Source organism: Caloenas nicobarica, chromosome 5 (genome assembly GCF_036013445.1).
Source record: "Caloenas nicobarica isolate bCalNic1 chromosome 5, bCalNic1.hap1, whole genome shotgun sequence".
Classification (NCBI taxonomy): domain Eukaryota; kingdom Metazoa; phylum Chordata; class Aves; order Columbiformes; family Columbidae; genus Caloenas; species Caloenas nicobarica.
Genome location: NC_088249.1, coordinates 11416183 through 11441467, shown reverse-complemented (window position 1 = coordinate 11441467; position 25285 = coordinate 11416183). Strand labels below are relative to the sequence as shown.

The 25285-nt window shown below is 42.0% G+C and overlaps 1 protein-coding gene across 1 annotated transcript in view; it reads left to right on the top strand.

Annotated features, from left to right (window-relative positions):
• The first annotated feature begins 684 nt into the window (after positions 1-684).
• The window catches only part of DYNC1H1 (dynein cytoplasmic 1 heavy chain 1), a 44455-nt gene continuing 19854 nt past the window's right edge, over positions 685-25285 (top strand). The window contains exons 1-43 of the mRNA XM_065636170.1: positions 685-1058; positions 3614-3701; positions 4304-4477; positions 4699-4954; positions 5866-6052; positions 6228-6499; positions 6637-6864; positions 7370-8446; positions 8735-8914; positions 9501-9650; positions 9893-10039; positions 10175-10315; positions 10424-10600; positions 10713-10823; positions 10906-11025; positions 11243-11482; positions 12033-12188; positions 12521-12634; positions 13269-13379; positions 13460-13669; positions 14067-14213; positions 14435-14601; positions 15304-15477; positions 16280-16445; positions 16524-16712; positions 16802-16996; positions 17681-17963; positions 18227-18327; positions 18508-18667; positions 18968-19211; positions 19391-19574; positions 20004-20216; positions 20387-20625; positions 20736-20892; positions 21298-21525; positions 21756-21986; positions 22117-22257; positions 22522-22755; positions 23397-23603; positions 23700-23821; positions 24202-24367; positions 24604-24767; positions 25056-25185. Coding sequence (XP_065492242.1) covers positions 776-1058; positions 3614-3701; positions 4304-4477; positions 4699-4954; positions 5866-6052; positions 6228-6499; positions 6637-6864; positions 7370-8446; positions 8735-8914; positions 9501-9650; positions 9893-10039; positions 10175-10315; positions 10424-10600; positions 10713-10823; positions 10906-11025; positions 11243-11482; positions 12033-12188; positions 12521-12634; positions 13269-13379; positions 13460-13669; positions 14067-14213; positions 14435-14601; positions 15304-15477; positions 16280-16445; positions 16524-16712; positions 16802-16996; positions 17681-17963; positions 18227-18327; positions 18508-18667; positions 18968-19211; positions 19391-19574; positions 20004-20216; positions 20387-20625; positions 20736-20892; positions 21298-21525; positions 21756-21986; positions 22117-22257; positions 22522-22755; positions 23397-23603; positions 23700-23821; positions 24202-24367; positions 24604-24767; positions 25056-25185 — 8664 coding nt within the window. The 5' untranslated portion in view covers positions 685-775. The remainder of the gene's footprint in view (positions 1059-3613; positions 3702-4303; positions 4478-4698; positions 4955-5865; positions 6053-6227; positions 6500-6636; positions 6865-7369; positions 8447-8734; positions 8915-9500; positions 9651-9892; positions 10040-10174; positions 10316-10423; positions 10601-10712; positions 10824-10905; positions 11026-11242; positions 11483-12032; positions 12189-12520; positions 12635-13268; positions 13380-13459; positions 13670-14066; positions 14214-14434; positions 14602-15303; positions 15478-16279; positions 16446-16523; positions 16713-16801; positions 16997-17680; positions 17964-18226; positions 18328-18507; positions 18668-18967; positions 19212-19390; positions 19575-20003; positions 20217-20386; positions 20626-20735; positions 20893-21297; positions 21526-21755; positions 21987-22116; positions 22258-22521; positions 22756-23396; positions 23604-23699; positions 23822-24201; positions 24368-24603; positions 24768-25055; positions 25186-25285) is intronic.

The following is a 25285-nucleotide window of genomic DNA, read 5'->3' as shown; positions in this document are numbered from 1 at the left end:
AAGACACGGGGTTAACGTTTGGGGTGCTGGGTCCGTTGTTCTGCGAGCAGCGGGGCTGGCTGGAGGAGCCGGGCCTGTACAGCACCGCGGGGCGCCAGGGCAGGCGCTGCTGGCTGCTTGGCCTTGGCTGGCGACAAGCTGGCCTGCTCCTCCCTTCATGGGAAAAGATGGCATTCGTGCCACCTCTTCTTACGACCTCTGGGTTTATTTTCGACATGAAATCAACATTTTTATTCTTTGGACAAACATGCTCCGGAGCAGGTCGATCTTTCCGGGTTACTGGGGCGGCAGCAGCAAACCCCATCTCACCCGGCCCCTGCCGCCAGGGGTGGAGGGTAAAGGGGAGCGGCCACTCCCCTGCCCTCGCCGCTCAGCTACCGCTCCCGTCCCAGAACAAACGGCTCCGACAAAACGCTTTGTAAATAGGGGGGTGGATGCGGCGCAGGGGAGGGGAAGCGGCCACCGCCCGGGCGAGGCTGCAGGGCCCCGCCCGCCCTCCGGCTCCCTCATCGCCGGGCCGGCACCGCCCTTCGCCCCGAGCGCCGCGGGGCGGCGGGCCCGGCCCAGCCCCGCCGGGAGCAGCCGGGAGGCGGGCGCAGCCACGGCCCGGGAGCCGCCCCCTGGGCGGGGCTGCGGCGACCCGCGCTTCCCGGCCCGCCCTTCCCGGCCTCCCCCGCGGCGGCAGGCGGCGCTGGCAGCGCGGCGGGCGGGCCAGTGCCGGGGCGGCGGCTGAGCGGGCGGAGCGCGGGGCATCCGCCGGTGTCTCTGCCTCGGCATGTCCGACTCCGGCGGCGGTGGGGGCGGTGGCCCCGGCGGCGGCGGCGGCGGCGACGACGGCGGCATGGAGGTGTCGGGCTCGGCGGTGCAGAACGTGGCCGACGTGGCCGTGCTGCAGAAGCACCTGCGCAAGCTGGTGCCGCTGCTGCTGGAGGATGGCGGCGAAGCCCCGGCGGTGCTGGAGGCGGCGCTGGAGGAGAAGGGCGCCGTGGAGCATATGCGCAAGTTCCTCTCCGACCCGCAGGTCCACACGGTGCTGGTGGAGCGCTCCACCCTCAAAGGTGAGGCGAGAGCCGGGGCCGCCGCCGCGCTGGCAAAATGGCGGCGGCGCCCGCCCGGAGCTGCCGCCCTGCTGCGGGGGGGAGGAGCGCGGGGCCGCCGCCGCTGTCCCCCGCCGCCGCTGTCCCCCGCCGCCGCTGTCCCACGCCGCCGCTGTCCCCCGCCGCCGCTCTCCCCCGCCGCCGCTGTCCCCCGCCGCCGCGGGGACGCTCGGCTCGGGGAGGCGCCGGGCTGCCGCACTGCGGGCGGGGGAGGCGGGGAAGGCCTCTCCGCGGGGCGCTGCTACGCGAGGGCGGTGGCCGTGGCGCCCGGCCCGGCCTCCCCCGTTGTTCTTGTTGTGCGGGGCTGGAGCCGCCGCTGCTCGGCGGCCCGGGGGCGGGCGCACGGCGGGGCTGCGGGCGCGGCAGCCGGTGTGCGGCGGTATCGGCCTGTTCTGCCGGGAACGGCACCGAAAGTGCTTTGTCAGTGCGCTGTGCGGCCTCCCTGCTGCTGGGGGAGTGAGCTGCTGTTTGGCGAGGCGAATAACCGGCCTCGAACAGAATAAAAACCTGCGGCGGGGGGGGAAGCGCACCTGAATCAGCCTGTAAAATGTGCTTTTCCATGGTAAATTAGGAAGACTCCGAAGTTAATGAATCAAGATGTAGACCTTGAAATGCCTTTGTTTAGTTAGCAAAACCCGGAGGCCATGCTGCTTGTAGACGGTTCTCGAAAACCTCATCGAATGGTGCATTAAATATCACAGCTAAGTTGATGCTTTGACTTAAGAAACATCTTCCTCAGTTACATGTTACTGTTGCTGACTCGATTTGTTTCAAGAACGGCTTTTTATTGTCAACAGATTTGTTGCTAAGTAAGCACTTATTGTCACAGAATCCAGCCTAACGAACAATAGTAAAATATAACTAGGCTTCATTGATAACACGCTTAATATTAAACGAGTGTGTATATGGCTACATGCCTGCCAGTCTGACTTTGCAAAATTTTAATATTAAACTTCCAGATCTCTGCTCCTAGGGTGTGGTTGGTTCAGTCCCTATAGATGTATATCAGAACATCGTACAGTCATACTTCATATTGCATTATTTAACACGTCAGCCGCTGCAGTGTAAGATACTAGATATATGCCCTGCAGTTCCTGCACACCGAGGGAAACTTGCACAAAATTCTTCTGCTTGCTATCTGTTCATTGGGAACTTAAGACGTTGCTCAAAACATCCTGTGTTTGTCTTGTGCCTGTTTCCACTAATTATACCCTTCCTTCCCCTTCCAAAGTTTGAGACTTCTTTTTCAGCAAGGATAGCGTTAGAATTTTCCAGAGGGGAGAAAAAGAACAGTCTTTATGAATTCATGATACAGTGGTTAATGAGATTTAAAGAATTAATAGACTATGCAGATGATTTCTAAATTTTCTTTCGTATCTGGTCCATGATGTTGGTTTTCCTTAGTTCAGGCTGGAAATAATGAAAGATAGTGGTGATCGGTTATCTCCAGGCTTGTCGCATAGGTGGTGTTATATATGTATGGTTAAAAACAAATTGAGGCACTTATTGCATGTTTTAAAAGCTAAATACTGCTTTACTATGGATAGAAGGCATTCCCATCTATATCTTTGGGTTTAATAGTTATTTGGGAAGAGTGGATTTTCTGATTGACAGGTGGTCTTCAAACTTAACAGATTCAGAGCATCCAGCAGCATATGGATCTTTTTTTTTCTGACACTATTAAAAACGGTATTATTATTGAAACTTGTGCATGGACTACATCATGTGAAGTAAGTTGTTGATCACAAATACAGTGAAACAGAAGCCATATTTCTGAGAAATGAAACCTGCTCTGTGGTGTCATGAGCTACACAGGCTGTCAACAGCTTTTGTCCGGGTTCCCCTGGGGTCTGGTGCGTTGTTCTGTGACCCAGCTTCTGGTGTTCGGCACAGCAAATGTGACACCTTGAGGCTGTGTCTCCTGTGAAGGGCCAAATGAAATGAAAGCAGGATAAGAGTCCGCTGTAAAGTGGTCAGTCTGAGTGTGTCCCCAGTGGGGAGTAGCCTTCTGCACTGAAACCACTGCATTGCAGCACAACTGCTGCCATCCCCAGCAATTACGTCATCTGTGATATGCTGGCTGTGGTAATGCCTGAGTACTTCCCGTGGCTTGGGGGTTTTTTTGTTCAGAGACTCAATTTCCAAATCACTTCAAAAGAAAAAGTCTAAAAATACAAAGCAACCTTTAAAATGAAAAAGCAGCTGTTTAATATTCTCACTATCAGTGTATCCCTACAAGTAAATGCACATTCTGTATTGCAGATTTCTCTCTTAGAATGTGAGTTGCAATTTGTTTGTTGTAATGTTTTATCATTTTTTTTAGCAACAGAAAAAAGTTAATGTGGCTTTGTTACAAAACAATTAACCCACCCTGAATCTGAGGGATATTGCAAGCTAAGTTTAAGTTAGTGTAGAAATTAAAGGTTAAAAATATCTGGTAATAGCAGAAGATGGTTGAGAGAAAGCTGTAGATGCCTTAGAAATAAAATATTTCTTACATAGCGTATCTTTTGCAGAGGATGTGGGAGATGAAGGAGAAGAGGAAAAAGAGTTCATTTCCTACAGTATCAGCACTGACATTCATTATGGAATAAAATCAAACAGGTGAGTTAGTAAAATAGATCTTGACATTTTTACCCTATGAATGCAAAACCTACAGAAGCAGATTTACCTGCTTTACCTACAAATTTATCTCCAATTTATGTAGTGCTTCATGCTTTTTTTTTTTTTTTTAAATTCTGGGAGGGCAATAGCTTTTCAAGGTGGAGGCTCTGATAAAACAAGGATGTGTCACAAGGCTGAAAGGACTTGGGACTTCTAGCTCTGAGGTTAAAGCAGCAAAGTCTTATTAATTTGGTGTACATGCAAATGTACCATACACAACTTGGGTGCAGTGATCTTTGGTTAAGTCTGACTTTCGTATGTGTCACCTTCATGCATATTTAACTCAGAAGCTTCGTAAGATGTGTGCCTCTTTAGTGCGGCTGTACTGCAGAGTCCTTATGGATAGCTAAGTTTGGCTGATTACTGAAGTATGAAGATGTATTTATGGGAATACTTGTATTCTTAGAAGAAAAATTATAAAGTATGATGATGCAGGATAGTGTTTGACTGCTATGCCCTAAACTCGCAGTCAGATTAAAGCAATTCTAACTGTCACTTAAGTTTCAAATGTTTAGTTGGTAACTCTCTTCTCTGTTCTGCAGCCTGGCGTTCATTAAGCGCACGCCAGTGATTGATGCTGACAAACCAGTGTCTTCTCAACTGAGAGTGCTCACGCTCAGTGAAGATTCTCCGTATGAAACATTACACTCTTTCATCAGCAATGCTGTTGCTCCCTTTTTCAAGTCCTATATCAGAGAATCTGGCAAAGCAGACAGGTAATTCACTATAAATACTGCACTTCTCTGCTAATGAATGCAAAGAGGTATTTAATGAAAAAAATAAGTATTTAAGGCAAGTCATGTGAAATTCTGTAAGCACACAGTTGCGTATTGCATATGCTGTTGCTGACTCTGGGGAAGCAGTTCAGATGGCTTAAATGTGTTGTGGACGGTTTTTGGTTTGGCTTTTTATATGGAAACAACTGTGTTTTTTTCAGGGATGGAGATAAGATGGCTCCTTCAGTGGAGAAAAAGATTGCAGAACTTGAAATGGGCCTCTTGCATCTGCAGCAGAATATTGAAATTCCGGAGATTAGTCTGCCAATTCATGCTACCATTACTAATGTTGCCAAGCAATGTTACGAACGCGGAGAAAAACCAAAGGTTACAGATTTTGGTGAGAAGGCTGAGGATCCTTTATTCCTCAACCAACTACAATCTGGAGTCAACCGCTGGATTAGAGAGATACAGAAGGTAAAAGAAAAAAAAGTACTAGTCTATGTGATAAGAACTTCTCTGTAGTACTGTGTATGTTCTTCAGAGTTTTACTGGTAAAATACTTCTCCATGCAGGATACTCTGAAGATCTGAGGCCAGTTTTCTGAGTCACCAGAGATGCTAGTCTAAGTTAGACTAAGTAATTCTAGATGAAGCTAAGCCTAGTCTAAATTTAGAGTCTAGTCTAAATTGTTCTGCAGGTAGCTGAAAGCATGACTGTTTTGTCTCTGTTGTAATAGACTCATGTAACTGGCAATAACCTTGTGAAGTTTGTAACTATTATTCAAATCTTTACAGCAGATTAAGAGTAACAGGTTCTTGTTCGCTTTTGTTATTTCCCTGGGTGCATCCAGAACCACTTCAGAACACTTGCTCTGGTCCTATCACGTAGTCTCTTGTACTCCCTCTTGTTACTTCTCAAAAGAACTCTGCTGTTCTGCTGTCACCCAGAAATAACATCTCAGATACTATTCTGGCTTTTTTTCCTCCGTGGGCACAGTCAACACCTATTGCTCATGGAAGAATGGTGCTTTTTCTTACTCCAGAACATAAAACATTTGTTTTCTTGCCTAGCTCATCTGTCATGAACTAGAATACAGACATCAATCAGGAAAGCAGACAGGTGACCTTTTTAGGCTACACTGAAGATGTTACCTGAAGGTCCTAAACACTGACCTTTGGGACCACTGGAATTAAACTTTGATGCTGCTTGTGCTACGGTTCCTACGCTTCTCACAGAATGAGCGCCAAAACTGTCTGATGTTGGATTATTGAAACCTAGTAGATGTTACGTGCTTCAATTGTATTTAGTAATAGAGCAAGTTTTTGCAGTTGAAGCATATAAATTAAATGTTTTTCTCCCTCTCTTTTCTTCCTAATACTTTTAAGGTGACCAAATTAGATCGAGATCCTGCATCAGGCACTGCATTACAGGAGATAAGCTTCTGGTTAAATTTGGAACGGGCTCTGTATCGCATTCAGGAAAAACGTGAAAGTCCAGAAGTTCTTCTCACTCTGGATATTCTAAAACATGGCAAACGTTTTCATGCAACTGTCAGCTTCGATACAGACACAGGTAAAATGTCTGTTCAAGGCAATTTTTCACAAATATCCTACAGAACTTAAGCTGTTATGAAATTTGAATGTTGTGCTACAAAGAACAGTGCCGTTTAGAGTCTAGTTAAAGCTGTTGTCTTATATATATTTGATTAATGAAAAGTTCTATTTAAAATCTTTTCTATTACTTTTAGGTCTAAAACAGGCTCTAGAAACGGTGAATGACTATAATCCACTGATGAAAGACTTTCCACTGAATGACTTACTGTCTGCTACTGAGCTGGACAAAATAAGGCAGGCCCTTGTTGCAATATTTACCCATTTGAGAAAAATCAGAAACACAAAATACCCAATACAAAGGGCATTGCGTTTGGTGGAGGCTATTTCAAGAGATCTGAGCTCTCAGCTGCTTAAAGTGTTGGGAACCAGGAAACTGATGCATGTTGCCTATGAAGAATTTGAAAAGGTATGTTCATGGTTTTCTTACACTGGCCACTGTATTTTTGCATCGCGGCACTGGTGGATGTGGTTTTGCATCAAATAGTGATTTTCAGGAGGCATTTCATTTGGGAGCTAAAATTCCTCTTCCTAAATTCTCTCCAGGTAATGGTTGCGTGCTTTGAAGTTTTCCAAACCTGGGATGATGAATATGAGAAGCTACAAGTTCTGCTGAGAGATATTGTGAAAAGAAAAAGGGAAGAGAACTTGAAGATGGTGTGGCGAATCAATCCTGCTCATAGGAAACTCCAGGGTCGTCTTGATCAAATGAGGAAATTCAGGCGTCAGCATGAGCAGCTGAGGGCGGTTATTGTGAGAGTCTTGCGACCTCAGGTAATATTCTCGGTCGTTATCAGATGGAAAATCTGTGCATCTTCTTCAACAGCGTTCAACTTCACGGGTGATCGCTGTTGCTTTAAAAAGTTATGACACAAAACTAACATTCTCTTTTGCTGTCTGCTTTCTAAAATAGTCTAGTTTCGAACGCTTATTAATAGGCTTAGCTTTAATTCTCCTCATACTTCCACACTGCATGACCATGCTCATGTTAATAGACACAGCAAGTCCAGACTTAATGTAGGGGAGATTAATAAGTGTGCAAATATTTGAGCTTAGCTAAACCACAGTGGAAAATGAGATTATGCTGCACAGTAGGGGAAGTTTGTGAAATAACTGTTGCCCCAATCCTAATAGAACTTAAATTTGAAATGTCTGAAAGCTTGCTAAGGATTTGGTACTGATTTGTAGATTTTTTGCAATGCTTGTTAGAAGACTAGGTTTAGCTATTTGTAGGTAAAATTTGAAGCATCCAACTTGCTAAACTCTGGTTTTAATGCAGGTAACTGCTGTTGCCCAGCAAAATCAAGGAGAGGTCCCTGAACCACAGGATATGAAAGTAGCAGAAGTCCTTTTTGATGCTGCAGATGCTAATGCGATTGAAGAAGTCAATCTTGCTTATGAGAATGTTAAGGAAGTGGATGGGTTAGATGTTTCCAAAGAAGGTACAGAAGCCTGGGAGGCAGCAATGAAACGATACGATGAAAGAATTGATAGAGTTGAAACACGAATAACAGCCCGTTTGAGAGACCAGCTTGGTACAGCAAAGAATGCCAATGAAATGTTCAGAATCTTCTCTCGGTTTAATGCTTTGTTTGTCAGACCTCACATTCGTGGTGCCATTCGTGAATACCAAACACAATTGATCCAGCGCGTTAAAGATGACATTGAGTCTCTTCATGACAAATTTAAAGTACAATACCCACAGAGTCAAGCTTGTAAAATGAGTCACGTTCGTGACTTGCCACCTGTGTCTGGGTCTATAATTTGGGCAAAGCAGATTGACAGACAGCTCACTGCTTACATGAAGCGCGTTGAGGATGTCCTTGGCAAAGGCTGGGAGAACCATGTGGAAGGTCAGAAGCTGAAGCAGGATGGAGATAGCTTTCGCATGAAACTCAACACTCAGGAGATCTTTGATGACTGGGCAAGAAAAGTTCAGCAGCGCAATCTTGGTGTGTCTGGTCGTATTTTCACCATCGAAAGCACTCGTGTCAGAGGTCGAACTGGAAACGTCCTGAAACTGAAAGTCAACTTCCTCCCAGAAATAATTACACTTTCAAAAGAAGTCCGAAACCTGAAGTGGCTTGGTTTCCGTGTTCCGCTTGCGATTGTCAACAAAGCTCACCAAGCAAACCAGCTCTATCCATTTGCTATTTCCCTCATTGAAAGTGTCCGTACATATGAACGAACATGTGAGAAAGTAGAAGAGCGTAACACTATCTCACTTCTGGTTGCTGGCTTGAAGAAGGAGGTGCAGGCTTTGATTGCAGAAGGAATTGCGCTTGTATGGGAATCATACAAACTTGATCCATATGTACAGCGCTTAGCTGAGACTGTCTTCAGTTTCCAGGAAAAGGTTTGTTTTATCTTTCAAATTCTGCAAAATTTGTACATTTATACTTCAGTAATGGGTGGTTAACCAGAAGTGGAACTGGAAAGCTAATGACCTGTTTGATAGCTCTTTGGTTAAGAAGCTGGTTGAGTTGGCACAAACTGGCCAGCTGAATGGATCTTTTAGTGCTACTAAAATTGGTAGACTTGCTGCATGCAAATAACATGAAGTGACTAACCACTACTTTATAGTTATTGGTGCCTCTATCTAATCTGTCAAACTAAACATCCTACTTTTCCTAAACCGTTTTAGGTGGATGATTTGCTCATTATTGAAGAGAAAATAGACTTGGAAGTGAGATCATTGGAAACATGCATGTATGATCACAAGACCTTCTCCGAAATCTTAAACAGAGTTCAGAAAGCTGTGGATGACTTAAATCTTCATTCATATTCAAATTTGCCGATCTGGGTCAATAAATTGGATATGGAGGTAGGTTTGAGGTCAAGATGTAGTATAAATTTAGAGGAAGCTTATTGATCAGGTTAAAAATGGGTTTTGATTACACTCTTCATAGATACCCAGGGAAGAATTCTCTCTCCCTATTTTCTGAAAATTTCAGTACATTTTCAGTGTGCAGAAGATGCAAGACCTGTTTGGTTTTAGCTTTTGATTTTTGGATCAATGAGTTCAAGGGGAGCTTTGTCCTTTGAAGAAAAAAGTTTGGTACAGCTTGACTGCCTAGAAGGTGCTGGAGTGCGAGGTAGATAAAGGGTGGTCAAAATCAGCTATGCTTGTAGCAAAGATTCATTACCTTCATATTGTTTGGTTCTGCGTGTTAAGTTTCAGGTGATTGGACACTAGGCCAATTTCAAAGCTGTTAAAATTGTTTAATTCCGCTTAAGTCCATGAGGGCTTGAGAAGCTTTGAATTGATGCTCAGTGAAAATTTTCCAAACTTCTTTAGTAACTTAGTAAAGGAGCACACTATGGTGCCTGGTGTCAGAATATATCGATAGTGGGAATCTTTACGCAGTGAATGTGTAGCTTTTTCCTCCAATGTGGCTTAAATTCTTTAGATTGAAAGAATCCTGGGTGTTCGTTTGCAAGCTGGACTGAGGGCCTGGACCCAAGTTCTTCTTGGACAAGCAGATGACAAAGCAGAAGTTGACATGGATACAGACGCTCCTCAAGTGAGCCATAAGCCTGGTGGTGAACCCAAGATCAAAGTAAGTTTCGTTGGGGGGCTTTTTTGTTGTTTTTTCCCTTACTGTCAATTACTTAATGCAAGAAGTATATCTGAAGCTTATATGGGAGATAAATTCTTTTGCATCTAGTTTTGGAGGAATACCTGCCTTCTCCCGTTTCAGTGCAAGTTGATTTTTCAAAAGTGTGCTGCTTCTTGAAGTCTGAAATTCTTGTCTACTTGTAGCATCTGCCAGTAAAACTGAGTGTGTTACTGTTTCTGCAGAACATTGTCCATGAACTGAGAATAACCAACCAGGTGATATACTTGAATCCACCAATTGAAGAGTGTAGATACAAACTTTATCAAGAAATGTTTTCTTGGAAGATGGTAATCTTGTCGCTACCAAGAATTCAAAGTCAGAGATATCAGGTAAGTGTAACGAAGTCTGAGCGATTATATTAACTTTGCAATTAATCGTGCTCGGTATCTTAGTCTGTTGCTCAAGGATTGAATCTGACTGCCCTGGAAATTAACGTATATCACACATGTAATTGTGGTCCTTAGGTTGGAGTGCATTATGAGCTGTCTGAGGAAGAGAAATTCTATCGTAATGCATTGACAAGGATGCCTGATGGCCCTGCAGCTTTGGAGGAATCGTACTCTGCTGTCATGGGAATTGTGACTGAAGTGGAGCAGTATGTCAAGGTAGGAGGCTGACACCACATACTGCTACAACTAAAATGAACGTGGATTTTCCTCTTTTGGAATATACTGGAGAAGTTCTGAACATGGTTTGTATAATACCTCAACTAGGTTTGGCTGCAGTACCAGTGTCTGTGGGATATGCAGGCTGAAAATATATACAACCGTCTTGGAGAAGACCTGAATAAGTGGCAAGCCCTTTTAGTTCAGATAAGAAAGGCAAGAGGAACATTTGACAATGCAGAAACCAGAAAGGAATTTGGACCTGTTGTCATAGACTACGGCAAGGTAAGAAATTGTAATAATTGTTTGTGATAAATGCATTAAATTTCAAAATGGATGTATAACAGAAAATAGCAAGGCCAACAAATTACTATTATGTAACTTTATTCAATTGTAGGTACAGTCAAAGGTGAACTTGAAATATGACTCCTGGCACAAGGAAGTGCTCAGCAAATTCGGCCAAATGCTTGGTCAGAATATGACAGAGTTTCACTCACAAATTTCTAAGGTAAGACAAGTCCAAACTCCAGTTTTTGCCTTCTGGATCAACTGTTCTAGACTTCTAAAACATTGATTTGTGCCCCAAACAGTCCCGTCAAGAACTGGAGCAGCATTCAGTGGACACTGCCAGCACATCGGATGCAGTGACATTCATCACATATGTGCAGTCCCTGAAACGTAAAATCAAGCAGTTTGAGAAGCAAGTTGAGGTATGTTGTCTTGCTAATGATTCTTGTGGAAATGTCAGACTTAGCCCATAAGGTGCAGCTTCATGATATTCAGGTTCTCTTGAGAACAGACTTGAACTTAATATCCTGAGGAATCCCGTGAACTTTATAGTGACAACTTGTTAAAGTGCGTTGAGTATTTAGCCTTGCGACTTAAATTAGTTTTGTCCTTTTACCTTACAATTGCTGTCTCTTGTAGCTTTATCGCAATGGTCAGCGCTTACTTGAGAAACAAAGGTTCCAGTTTCCATCCTCTTGGCTGTACATTGACAACATTGAAGGAGAATGGGGTGCCTTTAACGACATCATGCGTAGAAAGGATTCTGCCATTCAACAACAAGTAGCAAATTTGCAGATGAAAATAGTTCAAGAGGATCGTGCAGTGGAGAGCCGAACAACTGACTTGCTAACAGACTGGGAGAAAACAAAGCCTGTAACAGTAAGTAGTGATGTTTAGTACTCATCCAGCAAATGAGGCAGATTCTCTGCATTCAATTAGAAGCAGGCAGTTTATTTTTATGGGGTTTTTTTGTAGTTTTTCATTTTAGATGATGGTAAAAGTCTTTTTGATGGTTCTATAATAACTCACTAATGCTAATTTATTTTTTTCTGGGGAAGTGGCAAAGGGAGACTTACCCTTAAAATGTAGGCGTGTGTTAGGTGCAAAAAGCAAGATGATTTCAGTTACTTCAGCTTTGGCTGAAACAAGGGATATGTTGGAGGCGTGTGTGTAGCAGGATTCGGAAGCAAGCTGCTTTGTTGTCCTCCCCCTTCCTTTTTTTTAATCTGAAGTGATTTTCAGTAAAGCCAAAAACTGCATGTAAAAGTGGGATGAGACTTAGTCTGGATTAATATGTAGCCTTGTTTTCAGCAAACTGGAAACGGAAAAATAATGGCAGACCAACGTTTAGTATTTAGTGCATGTTTTTAACTAAGCTTCGACTCAATTGTAGGGGTTTTGGATTAATGTATCCCCATGCAAACTTTAGGGAAACCTGCGTCCAGAAGAGGCTCTTCAAGCTCTTACCATTTATGAAGGAAAGTTTGGTAGGCTGAAAGATGATCGTGAGAAGTGTGCAAAGGCCAAGGAAGCTCTGGAACTGACAGATACAGGACTCCTCAGTGGCAGTGAAGAGCGTGTCCAGGTACAACTTTTTCACACAACTTCTTGTTTGGTTCAGTTCCATCTCTTTTTTTCGTTGAGAGAGTGACTTGTAGCCTATAATATACTAGTGTCAAGACACAGTCTCCACACTTACTCAGTTCTAGCCTTAAGAGATTGTCTGTTATCTCTTCCTTGCATGTGAGCTGAGATGCAAAAATCTCATCTGGGTCACATGTTGTTACAGTTCTGTTGATCTGTCAAGCTGTTTTAATGTTTTTGACGTGTTAAAAATATTCTTTTTAACTCCCTCGTGCTAATGACTTTGAAGAAATTAGGAATAACTGCTGATATTTGGCATATTCTTTACTATAGGTGGCCCTTGAAGAGCTGCAGGATCTCAAAGGTGTCTGGTCTGAACTCTCTAAGGTCTGGGAACAGATTGATCAAATGAAAGAACAACCCTGGGTTTCGGTACAGCCTCGCAAGGTATTTAACTTCTGTATATATAAACAATGTAACTACTGTAAGTATATGCAAATTAAGAATTAGACTTGTTGAAATAGACATGCTCAATTATGAATTGTTACGTTTCGGATCGTTCTCACTGTTTAGGTACCTTTTTCAGTATCTCATGAGCATGTTTCTTCTCATGCTACGCTAAAAAAAGTCGCAGGGTTTGTCGCAACTTAAATAATTTGAGGGGGGGACTTACACAATTTCAGTAGCTTTGAAATTGAGACTGGACTGACTGCATCTACAGAGAAGAAACTGTGCTGTTCTTAAATAGGCTGTTGGTCCTCAGTAGGGAAACTTCATTATATGGTTGGATGAACAGCATCAGTTTTAGTTCAGTGCTCAGGAGGTAGAGAGCGAGAGGAACGCCAAGCCATAAAGTGCCTGTGACAATACTATTTCATAAATCTTAAGCAGACCGATAAAATAACGTTACCAGCTATAGAGTAACCACATCTTATGCAAATGCATATAATTCAGAAAGAGCTATACTTTAGAAACCATCTTGTTAGAGAGATGAGGTATATATATAGACAACTGCAAACTCATACAACTATGTGTACAGCATTTATAGAGAAAGCTTTCATTGCTTTTATGATATTGACAGCTTCGACAAAACCTAGATGGTCTGTTGAACCAACTGAAAAACTTCCCTGCCCGCTTGCGACAGTATGCATCCTATGAGTATGTTCAGAGACTTTTGAAGGGCTACATGAAGGTAAGTTACACTCATTTCTAAAATGCATGTATTCTATAGTTCAAGTTCAAGGATATAACTTCCTTTCTTGTCTTTTGTAGATAAACATGTTAGTTATTGAACTGAAATCGGAGGCACTTAAAGATCGTCACTGGAAACAGCTGATGAAAAGGCTTCACGTTAACTGGGTTGTCTCAGAATTGACCCTGGGTCAGATCTGGGATGTTGATTTACAGAGAAATGAAGCAATCGTCAAAGATGTACTGCTGGTGGCTCAGGGAGAAATGGCTTTGGAAGAGTTCTTGAAACAGGCTAGTATCAGCTCTTGTATGTATGCACGTAATAGCAAATGAAAGCCTTGCTGTCGGGTGACTGACGCTTGTGTAGTAAACTTGTCAATCTAAGCTGTTGATACAAGTGCTGAGACTCCGTGGAACACTGTTTTGGGCAACAGCTTAAAGCTACGTAAGCTTCCTCTGATGAGACTGGATTATATGGGTCAAGTAGTCTTTGATAATGACTGCAAAGACCCCACCTTCTTTAAGTTTTACCTGACTGCATCATATTCTCGATATTTTTAACAAAAGCATGAGCATAAACCTTGAGAATCCTTGAGTAAAAAAAGTAAAATCTGATTACTGAAATACATTCATAACTATATTGGAGCAGAAATTATTCATGTGATATCTTGAACTTTTTTTTCTTCAGATCAGAGAAGTGTGGAACACTTATGAATTGGACTTGGTCAATTACCAGAACAAATGTCGTTTGATTCGTGGATGGGATGACCTTTTCAACAAAGTAAAAGAGCACATTAACAGTGTGTCTGCTATGAAGCTGTCGCCATACTACAAGGTAAAATGGAGAACAAAGCTAAAGAGTCTTCGTTTAATCCTGCTTTCCTCTCTTGGTTAGCTTATATATTTGTCAGCAAGGCTTATATTTGCTGTTTAAGTTGACAGACAATTAATTGCATATGCATACTTTGTAACTCTCAAACAACTGAGCTGAAAATTATTAGCAGTCAAACCCCTGACACTATTAGAATGAATATTAATGCATTGTTTAAATTTTAGGTGTTTGAGGAAGATGCCCTTAGCTGGGAAGACAAGCTGAACCGTATCATGGCGCTTTTTGATGTCTGGATAGATGTCCAAAGGAGATGGGTCTACCTGGAGGGTATCTTTACTGGCAGTGCAGACATCAAGCACTTGCTGCCTGTGGAGACCCAGCGGTTCCAGAGGTAACTTTTTAATTGCTTTGCTCTTTTCTTGCCTCCCTTGGGGCATCGAATGGACAGGCCTGCAGCTTAATTACTTCAGTGTAGTATTCTCTTGAGTTGAAATATTAGCTGAATTCTTACCTGGTCCAGCTGGATTACAGCCCTGCTGTAGGTGTAGGTGTAAGTTCATCAAGCAAATAAACATGGCAAGAGGTGCATGTAGCCAACTGTGACAGGAAAAAGTTTATAATGAACAGGTGGTTGGACAAGTTTTTTGTGACTGGGATTCAGGTGATTTTTCTTGCTAGCTCCAGTCAGCTACCTTAAGGATTTTTTTGGCATTGTGGCTGCAACAAGCAGGCTGATTTTTGTTGCCTCACCCTTTAGTCTCATCCTTCAAACATCATTTTCTTCCTCTGCTTAAAGTTGCTCTCGTCATCCTTTTATTCATTCCACACGCTTCCAGTCTATCAAAGAATCAGATTTATGCATCTCTTGAGGAAATTAAGAGAAGTAGACCTTCAGCAGTAGAACTGATAGACTGAACATTGCAAACAAGTTAAATTTTATTGTTGTGGACTTGAGGTGGCTGAAGAGCTATTTTGGGAGTTCAGTCTGTGGTCATGTAGAGACAAGTGGTCATTTAGAGACAAATAACATTGTGGTTCAGCAGGTCTGTGGTTACTGAGTTTGCACTAATGTACTGTATTATTTTACTTGCAGCATCAGCACTGAATTTTTGGCACTCATGAAAAAGGTGTCCAAATCTCCACTAGTGATGGATGTTCTTAACATTCAGGGTGTGCAGAGGTCACTAGAGAGACTCGCAGACTTACTTGGGAAGATACAGAAGGCACTGGGAGAATACTTGGAAAGGGAGAGGTCCTCTTTCCCTCGGTAAGGAGTTGACTGTAGTTGACTCTTGAGATAATTTGATATTTCTATGCAGGAATTGGTGTATCGTTCCGTAAAATCTCTCCTGATTTTTACGTATTGCATGTGTGTAAGATGTTACGACCACTTAAATCTATGTTGTCTAAATACAAAATTCAGTTTACAGCTGCTTCTCAGGAAGTGAGTCTGAAACTTCCCTTACTTGATCATTTGTGGCTGGTTGTAGGATTCAGATATTGCTTAAGGAACCACTGCAGCTGATTTCTGTGAACTTGCAGGTTCAATTTTGAACTGCTTAATTCTGGCATTTAACTGAAGGACACTGTGTAAACTGTCGCAATCCAGTATTTAAGTCATTGGTTCTGACTTACCAGTAGTTCTCAAGTACAGCATGTTTCAAAAAGATAGACCCAATTTGAAATCACTGTATCTTTGAAATTGAGTCCACCTTTTGAAACACCCTATAGTTTGTTACTTAGCATGAGACAGTAAGGGTGAGCGAAGTACTGAGTGGGAGTTCTTTCTGCCTGATAGACTTAATTCAATCCCAGGCTCTACTGTGGGTATTTCAGGGATGGATGGGTTATGAAAATGATGCACACTTTTGTATGGTACAGACCATGTGAACCGAGACTTAATCTTAGAACTGAAATATAACTTCTAGCAAATTTATGGTTTGTGAACTCTTGCAGTGTTGGGGAAATGAGTGTCAGTAACTCCTGTATAGCAACAATCTATGAAGCATAAATAAATTAAAAGCGATAGTTGGAGTCCTGATAGAGATGTAATTTTATGTAATTGTTAGGTTTTATTTTGTTGGTGATGAAGACTTGCTTGAAATCATTGGAAACAGCAAAAATGTTGCTAAGCTGCAGAAACACTTCAAGAAGATGTTTGCTGGTGTTTCCAGCATTATTCTCAATGAAGATAACTCTGTGGTTCTTGGGATATCCTCACGTGAAGGAGAGGAGGTATAGCTGCAGTGTTTCTTTTTAAATAAAATTTTGAAAATAAGTGAACGTGGGCTAACTTAAACCTAATTCTTGCAGGTGCTGTTCAAAACACCTGTCTCCATCACAGAACATCCCAAGATCAACGAGTGGCTCACTCTTGTTGAGAAAGAAATGAGAGTGACCCTTGCTAAGTTGCTTGCAGAATCTGTTACTGAAGTAGAAATCTTTGGAAAAGCAACTTCAATTGATCCAGCAGTCTACATCTCTTGGATTGACAAATACCAGGTATCAATGTGGAACACTTAAGCATATTGCAGCTTGGTTACTTCAGTGAGGAAAACTGAGGAAGTCTGATGAGGATTTTTGTCACACAGGCTCAGCTTGTTGTCCTGTCGGCCCAGATTGCATGGTCTGAGAATGTCGAGTCAGCCCTCAATGGTGCAGGTGGAGTTGCAGACAACAGCCCTCTCCAGTCTGTGCTAGCTAACGTTGAGGTCACGCTCAATGTCCTGGCAGACTCTGTGCTGATGGAGCAGCCGCCCCTTCGCAGAAGGAAACTGGAGCACTTAGTAAGTGAAAACTTCCTTTCTTTTTGTGGTTGGCAGGTGAGGATTTTTAGAAGTTTAATGAAAAGGTTGATTAGTCTAAGACTTTTACTTTTCCTCCAGGAAAAAGTTTAAGCGACCACATCAAGCCCTGATCCTGTAGATGGTGTTAGTTTTTCGCTCTAGTCAGCTTAACGCATAGTAGCATACTATAGACTAGCTCACTGAGCTGATCTTCAAACTAGCTCTTCCATATATGGAAGTTACTGATTTCTTTATTCAAAAATAAGATCTCTCTTTAAGCTGCATATTATTTATTGTATGATTTTTTTTGTAGATAAGGATTGAGATCAAGGGAGGGGGAAAGCGAAAATCATCCTGGATTATTGTTACAGATTTTTAGAAGGAAATATATGGTCTGTTTTACGAGTACTTGTCTTCATAGCTTCTGGCAAATAGAATACCTAGTTCAGTAGTGTCAAGGATTAACACACTAATTTACCAGAGTGCTTTGCCGAAAGCCAGGGAAGTCCTTAACAAGAGCAGTCAACATTGTTAGTTTTGTCATGGTAGCAACAGATTTTAAGGCAGAGCCTGTTGGTAGGTCGTGATTTCAAAGTGATGGCTAATCTGAAAAGCTATAGGATTCCCACTGTTATTAGCGGTGGCTTGTATTGCTGTGGTCTAAGGAGTTACTTCATTCTCCAGATTACTGAGCTGGTGCACCAGAGAGATGTTACAAGATCACTGATCAAAAGCAAGATCGACAACTCCAAATCCTTTGAGTGGCTCAGCCAGATGCGGTTCTACTTTGACCCAAAGCAGACAGATGTGTTGCAACAGCTCTCCATTCAGATGGCAAATGCCAAATTCAACTATGGTTTTGAGTACCTTGGTGTTCAGGATAAGCTAGTACAGACCCCTCTTACTGACCGCTGTTACCTGACAATGACACAAGCCCTGGAGGCAAGACTTGGAGGATCACCATTTGGTAAGCTTGTACTAAAGTACAATAAAAACTTGAGACAAGTATAACCCTCTCTAATATATAGCTTTAATATGAACATGCAGAACACTTATAACTAAGATACTGAAGAACAGAAGTGTCTTTTGGGGGAAGTTGTAATAGTTTTAGGTTTCACTGAACCCTCTTGTCACGGACTATCAGAATCAGCACACTGGCCAATTACATGAGTAGGCAGTGGTACCTCAGGTGATAAGCACTAAGCTGTGTCTGTCCCACTTCAAAAATAGGTCCTGCTGGTACTGGTAAAACAGAATCTGTCAAGGCTCTTGGACATCAGCTTGGCCGCTTTGTGTTGGTTTTCAACTGTGATGAAACATTTGACTTCCAGGTAAGCTGCTTGATTAAAAAAAGTAGTCCTTGCTAACAAGCAATATGAATCTTTCTGTAAGTCTTAACTGAGCTGGTACCTGTATACAGCACTATATAAAGTGCGCTTCTCTGCTCCCTTTGCATGTGCATATGCAAGAGTGATCATACAACTTCAGTAAATTTTCCCCTCTATGCGCAGGCAATGGGACGCATCTTCGTGGGACTTTGCCAAGTGGGTGCATGGGGCTGCTTTGATGAGTTCAACAGACTGGAGGAGCGTATGCTGTCAGCTGTTTCACAGCAAGTTCAGTGCATCCAGGAAGCCTTGCGAGAGCATTCCAACCCCAACTATGACAAGAGTACGTAATCGTTCATTCCTAATGGCATTGTACAGCATTTCTAACATCCCTCATGTTGTTTTGTTGCTCAGTTACGTTTCTCCCAATCCAAGAATGAAGCCACTTTCTATCAAAACTTAAAAACTTGAAGTAACTTTCAGCTGGTAGAAATTTGTATTTGAGCTGCAGTATTGTATTTGAGCAGTACTAGAGGACCTGCTGTCCGTTACTATAGAAAATTAAAACAGAATAAAGTATGACTTGTGTTCTCAGAGTGATTGATCGCTGACTCAGGTGTAACTAAATGCGCTCTCTTTTCAGCTGCAACACCCATTACTTGTGAGCTGCTGAACAAACAAGTCAAAGTGAGCCCTGACATGGCTATCTTCATCACCATGAATCCTGGTTATGCAGGCAGGTCAAATCTGCCTGACAATTTGAAGAAGTTGTTCCGTAGCTTGGCAATGACAAAACCAGACCGTCAGTTGATTGCCCAGGTCATGTTGTACTCCCAAGGTTTCCGTACAGCTGAAGTGCTTGCCAACAAGATAGTACCATTCTTCAAGTGAGTAACAAGTTTGGTTTCAATCAGTAAAAATAGATCTTATTGTTCAAAGCAGTAATGTTCTTTACAACTTACTAAGCACATTGTGCAGCAAGCGTTTCAAGTAAACAATGACATTTACTGAGTGTTGTTGGTCCCTATTAAGAATCAAATTGTGTTTTGTCTTTTTTGCTTCTTAGGCTTTGTGATGAACAGCTGTCCTCCCAAAGTCACTATGATTTTGGCTTGAGAGCACTGAAGAGTGTGCTGGTTAGTGCAGGTAATGTGAAGAGGGAGAGGATTCAGAAGATAAAGCGGGAGAAGGAAGAGCGTGGCGAAGTTGTTGATGAGGGAGAAATCGCTGAGAACTTACCAGAGCAAGAGGTAATGTGTGTGTGTACTCTTCTGTGATAAAGTACAGGATGCACACTAAACAAAGGAAATAACTCTGCAGTGTTTACCATTTAGTGTTAAGCCGTGCAAGCAAAGTAATGTTAGCTACAAAAGGTGGTAATTGGATAGCTTAGAATCACCAAGTTGAACATGTCTTAGGAGTCCCCGAATCATAGTGAAAGACTTATTCTTTGGAGACGGTGCATGCATAACGTGTATGGATGCTCAATTCCTCAGCGGTTAGTACTAGAAGCATAGTGAAGAGATACAAGAAAATACAGCTGTATAAACTGAAAATCAATAGGAATTCATTGGTCTGGTGCTTTATCAATAACGTATTTAGCGAAGTATTCCTTGTCAAACACATTTGATAAAGCAAACTTCAAAAAAAAGTCTTAACCAAAATATAACTCTCTGCAGATCCTGATCCAAAGTGTGTGCGAAACCATGGTACCAAAACTGGTTGCAGAAGATATTCCGTTGCTGTTCAGTCTCCTTTCTGATGTGTTCCCTGGAGTGCAGTATCATCGTGGGGAGATGACAGCTTTGCGAGAGGAGCTTAAGAAAGTGTGTCAGGAAATGTACCTTACCTATGGTGACGGAGAAGAAGTTGGTGGCATGTGGGTTGAAAAGGTAAAATATAAAACTGAAAATGTGGAATTGAAATTAATGGATGTATAAGACTAAGCTTTTTATTATGAAAGTGGAAAGCTTTTTCCTTTTTCTTGTCTTAAGCAAGGAATGCAAAGAAGCTTAGATTAACTACTGAAGACTTAATTGGTACATCATTTCTTTTGTCACAGGTTCTTCAGCTTTATCAGATCACCCAAATAAATCATGGATTGATGATGGTCGGTCCCTCTGGAAGTGGAAAGAGCATGGCTTGGAGAGTACTGCTGAAAGCCCTTGAACGGCTGGAGGGTGTGGAAGGTGTTGCTCATATTATAGATCCAAAAGCAATCAGCAAAGATCACCTCTATGGTACTTTGGATCCAAACACCAGAGAATGGACAGATGGCTTGTTCACACATGTCCTGAGAAAGTGAGTCTTTAATAGCACAAATGAAAAATGGCCAGTATATTCGTGCCGTGCATATTTTGGCCTTGCTGAGTCTTTGTTCTCTACTGCAATAAATATTTCCTTTAATGTAGAATCATAGACAACGTGAGAGGTGAACTACAGAAACGCCAGTGGATTATCTTTGATGGTGATGTAGACCCTGAATGGGTTGAGAACTTGAACTCTGTTTTGGATGACAACAAGCTACTGACTCTGCCAAATGGAGAACGTCTCAGCCTGCCACCAAATGTAATGTTAACTTTTTTACATGATGTTTACATGCTGTCCTATAAACTTGTTGCTTTTACCTTAACCTGTATTAGCACTCTCCCTCTTTCTCATCACAGTCAGAGTAATACTGATGTCAGGTAGTGGTTTGCTGGAGTTAGGAGCTTTTGTGGAAGCAAACAGTTCATGTTATATTTACGCTGACTCTAAAACAAACTTTGTGGATTATAAAAAAGTCCAGGATAACAGGCAATAATGATGAACTTACCTTAAAACAGTTTAATGCTGCTGTTGAATATTCAGTGGTTAAATACAAAGTAACTTATCTAAAGTGTCTCTTTGGGAGTGGGGATCGTTTTTTGTTCTGTTTTACTGTTGGCTGGTTGTTTTTACTTTGAACTTTTGTTTTAAATTTCTACTCTTTAGGTGCGTATCATGTTTGAGGTACAGGATCTGAAATATGCCACTTTGGCCACTGTGTCAAGATGTGGCATGGTCTGGTTCAGTGAGGATGTTCTCAGCACAGACATGATATTCAATAACTTCCTGGCCAGACTAAGAAGCATTCCTCTGGATGAAGGTGAGGAGGAAGCTCAGCGCAGGCGAAAGGGCAAAGAAGACGAAGGAGAAGAAGCAGCATCCCCAATGTTGCAGGTATAACTTGGATTACCTTAGTCATAAATTTGAAGCACGTTGTACTACTTGCGATATGAGTGTTCTTACTACGTTATCACTATCATAGAAAAGCTGACTTCTTCTTTACATCTTTTCTCTCATTTTTAAGACTATGAAGCATTTCAAGCATTAGACAAATTATTTCCTGCTGTCTCTGATAATCAAATGAGAAGCAAGTACTTTGAGCAGTGTTTTGTCTCCCCCAACAGATTCAGAGAGATGCTGCAACAATAATGCAGCCATATTTCACATCTAATGGCCTGGTAACTAAAGCACTCGAACATGCTTTCAAGTTGGAGCATATCATGGATCTCACCCGCTTGCGCTGTCTTGGTTCTCTGTTCTCCATGTTGCATCAAGCTTGCCGCAACGTAGCCCAGTACAATGCCAATCATCCAGACTTCCCAATGCAGATAGATCAACTGGAGCGTTATATCCAGGTAAACACAATATGCTGCTAAGTCACTGCCGTGTTTGATGTGTCAATATAGCAGCTAGATTTCATTTATTGTTCATTGATTTTTATTCCATTAGTCTACAAACAATAACTGGTTTTACTGCATCTTACAGAGGTACCTGGTCTATGCAATACTCTGGTCTCTTTCTGGAGACAGTCGTTTGAAAATGAGAGCAGAGCTGGGAGAATACATCAGGAGAATCACCACTGTGCCACTGCCCACTGCACCAAACATACCTATAATTGACTATGAGGTAAACCCTTCTTACGCTAGACATGTTGCTCTTTTATGTTCTTAGAAGCTTGCTTTAGATTTTGGAGATGAAACTGGAAAATAAAACACTAGGCTATCTTAAATTTTACAGTTTCACAGCTCAGTGAACAAACTGCCTGTTTAAAAAAACACGTCAAATTCAATGCCACAAACTATCCTGTGGTTTAAACAAACCTCTCTTTTTTAAGTAAGGTTGAGCTATATTCCTATTCTAAATTGTCTGATTGTGTTTTTGTGCTCCTAGGTTTCCATTACAGGTGAATGGGTGCCATGGCAATCCAAGGTTCCTCAAATCGAAGTTGAAACACACAAAGTTGCAGCTCCTGATGTTGTAGTACCAACCCTAGATACAGTTCGCCATGAAGCATTGCTATATACTTGGTTGGCAGAACACAAACCCTTGGTACTGTGTGGCCCACCAGGTTCTGGAAAGACCATGACCCTCTTCAGTGCTCTCAGAGCCCTACCTGACATGGAGGTACATGAGAGAGTGTGTGCGCTCACACGTGCGCGAGTTAGAGTAGTAACAAGTTTCTAATTCCTTTAGGGATAAAAGCAGTCTTGATTTAGCACAGAAATCACTTGCTAGCCAGAGTTCAGTGATGCTTCCACCTCAGTCATGTGTTTACATAGCAAAAAATAAAACGTGTGTTGAGCAGAATCTGACTTTATATCTCATGATACTTAACTCATAACATAACTGAAGATACTTAAGATGATAATGGAATTTAAATCTTAAGATACTTAACCTAAAAGCTACATTCTTCCTTTGCCACTTCAGCAATACAGAAGCGTTGCTCCATTTAGTATTTAAAAACCTGTAGTAATGTTTAAGAATAGTTTTCATCCTTCACTGTATTTAGGTGGAGTAACAGTTACATGAAGCTGTGATGATCTAAGTACAAGGTTGGACAGGAGGCATTGCTGCATGGTAAATGGAGAACCTGCAGTGGGAAGTGAACTGTGTGCAGTCAGATTGCAGGCAGTAACCTGAAATATAGATGGGATATGTACTTCCCCTGTGGAAAGCCAAACAGACCTGTTTCCAGGACTCTTGATAGGCTCTCTTTCAAGCCTTGGTGTATTTTAACTATTTCTTTTCACTATTCTCTTTTCAAGGTGGTTGGACTCAACTTTTCTAGTGCTACTACTCCAGAACTACTCTTGAAAACTTTTGATCACTACTGCGAGTACAGGCGTACGCCTAACGGAGTGGTGCTGGCTCCTGTGCAGTTAGGAAAGTGGTTGGTGCTCTTCTGTGATGAAATCAACTTGCCAGATATGGATAAGTACGGCACACAGAGAGTCATATCCTTCATTAGACAGGTTTGTCTTTCTTTGTAATCAACTATATCATAACAGTCATTTTTAGGGAAATACAATATTCCACTGATTTTATTTTACTTTTATTTTTTCATCCAGATGGTGGAACATGGAGGATTCTATCGTACATCAGACCAGACATGGGTGAAACTGGAGAGAATTCAGTTTGTTGGTGCATGTAATCCACCTACTGATCCTGGAAGAAAACCTCTCTCACATAGGTAATGTATTGAGTAAACTCTATGTAGCAACAGAATAGGGCTTAAAATTTAGGCATTGACTATGTAATCTGTTCTTAATACACTTATTTAACACCAGCTGTGCTGAAGTCGTGTTCCTTGCTTTTGGATTAACTGCTGGTCAGTTCTTATCCTGACAACCAGCCAGTCGATTCATTGTTACACCTCTCGAATATCCTGTCTAAAATTCTTTGGGTACTTCAGAATGCTTTTTGGTCTGAGTCACTAAGGAACAATCAAACCAACTGCAGTTACTGCTGATAATTTTGAATCAAGCAGTTACTTTATTTTGGAAACGGATAATGAAAAAAGTACAGACAGTAATTTGACTTTCTGTGCTATGTACTATACTAACCTTCCAGATTTTTACGACATGTTCCTGTGGTTTATGTGGACTATCCTGGACCAGCTTCACTTACTCAGATATATGGAACATTCAATCGTGCAATGCTAAGGCTGATCCCATCACTTCGCACATATGCGGAACCTCTCACTGCTGCTATGGTAGAATTCTACACAATGTCTCAGGTAATTAGTTGAATACAGCCCCAGATTCTGATTAGAAGTCTTCCTTTTATGCTGAATCACTTAACATGCATTGTTTTACTTCATATGGTTAATATGTGTGCAAGAACTCAACTAATTACTTGAGTTCTGGTGAAAGGCACTGAATGACACTAGCAAAGTAATATCATACAGCACAAGACCTGTAAAAACATGGTACAACTTTGGGATGAAGTAACTAATCATATTTGAATTTTTAGGAGAGATTCACTCAAGACACACAGCCGCACTACATCTATTCACCTCGTGAAATGACTCGATGGGTGAGAGGTATATTCGAAGCATTAAGACCACTGGAAACTTTACCAGTTGAAGGCCTGATCAGGATTTGGGCCCATGAAGCCTTACGTCTCTTCCAAGACAGGTAAAATAAACTTGAGATGGGGGGTCAAAAAAAAAGAACGGTGCAAAAAAATTTCCCAACTCTTCCCAACTCCTTGCCAACTTCCCTTAGAAGTCCAAACATAAATGTGCTTCATGTTAAATAGCTGGGAATACAAATGAGAGTATTTCCCTTCACTTTAGCTTAACACTGCTGGGAGTCCTGTCTAAGCAAAGCAGAAACATACTTTGCTGGTAGCACTGCTGTGTGATGTGACTATATCTTCCTGCTGCAGAAGATTTGTAGTTACTGTCTTTTTTCTTTATCCAGACTTGTAGAAGATGAGGAGAGACGCTGGACTGATGAGAACATTGATATGGTTGCTCTGAAGCACTTCCCCAATATTGACAAAGAAAAAGCTATGAGCAGACCTATCTTATACAGCAACTGGCTGTCAAAGGTAAAAAATAAATAATTTGGGAACAACTGAGTGATGCTGCTCTTACGACTACGTTAACCTGATAGTTGGTGCCCATCATTTTGTTAAACTGAGCTCTAGG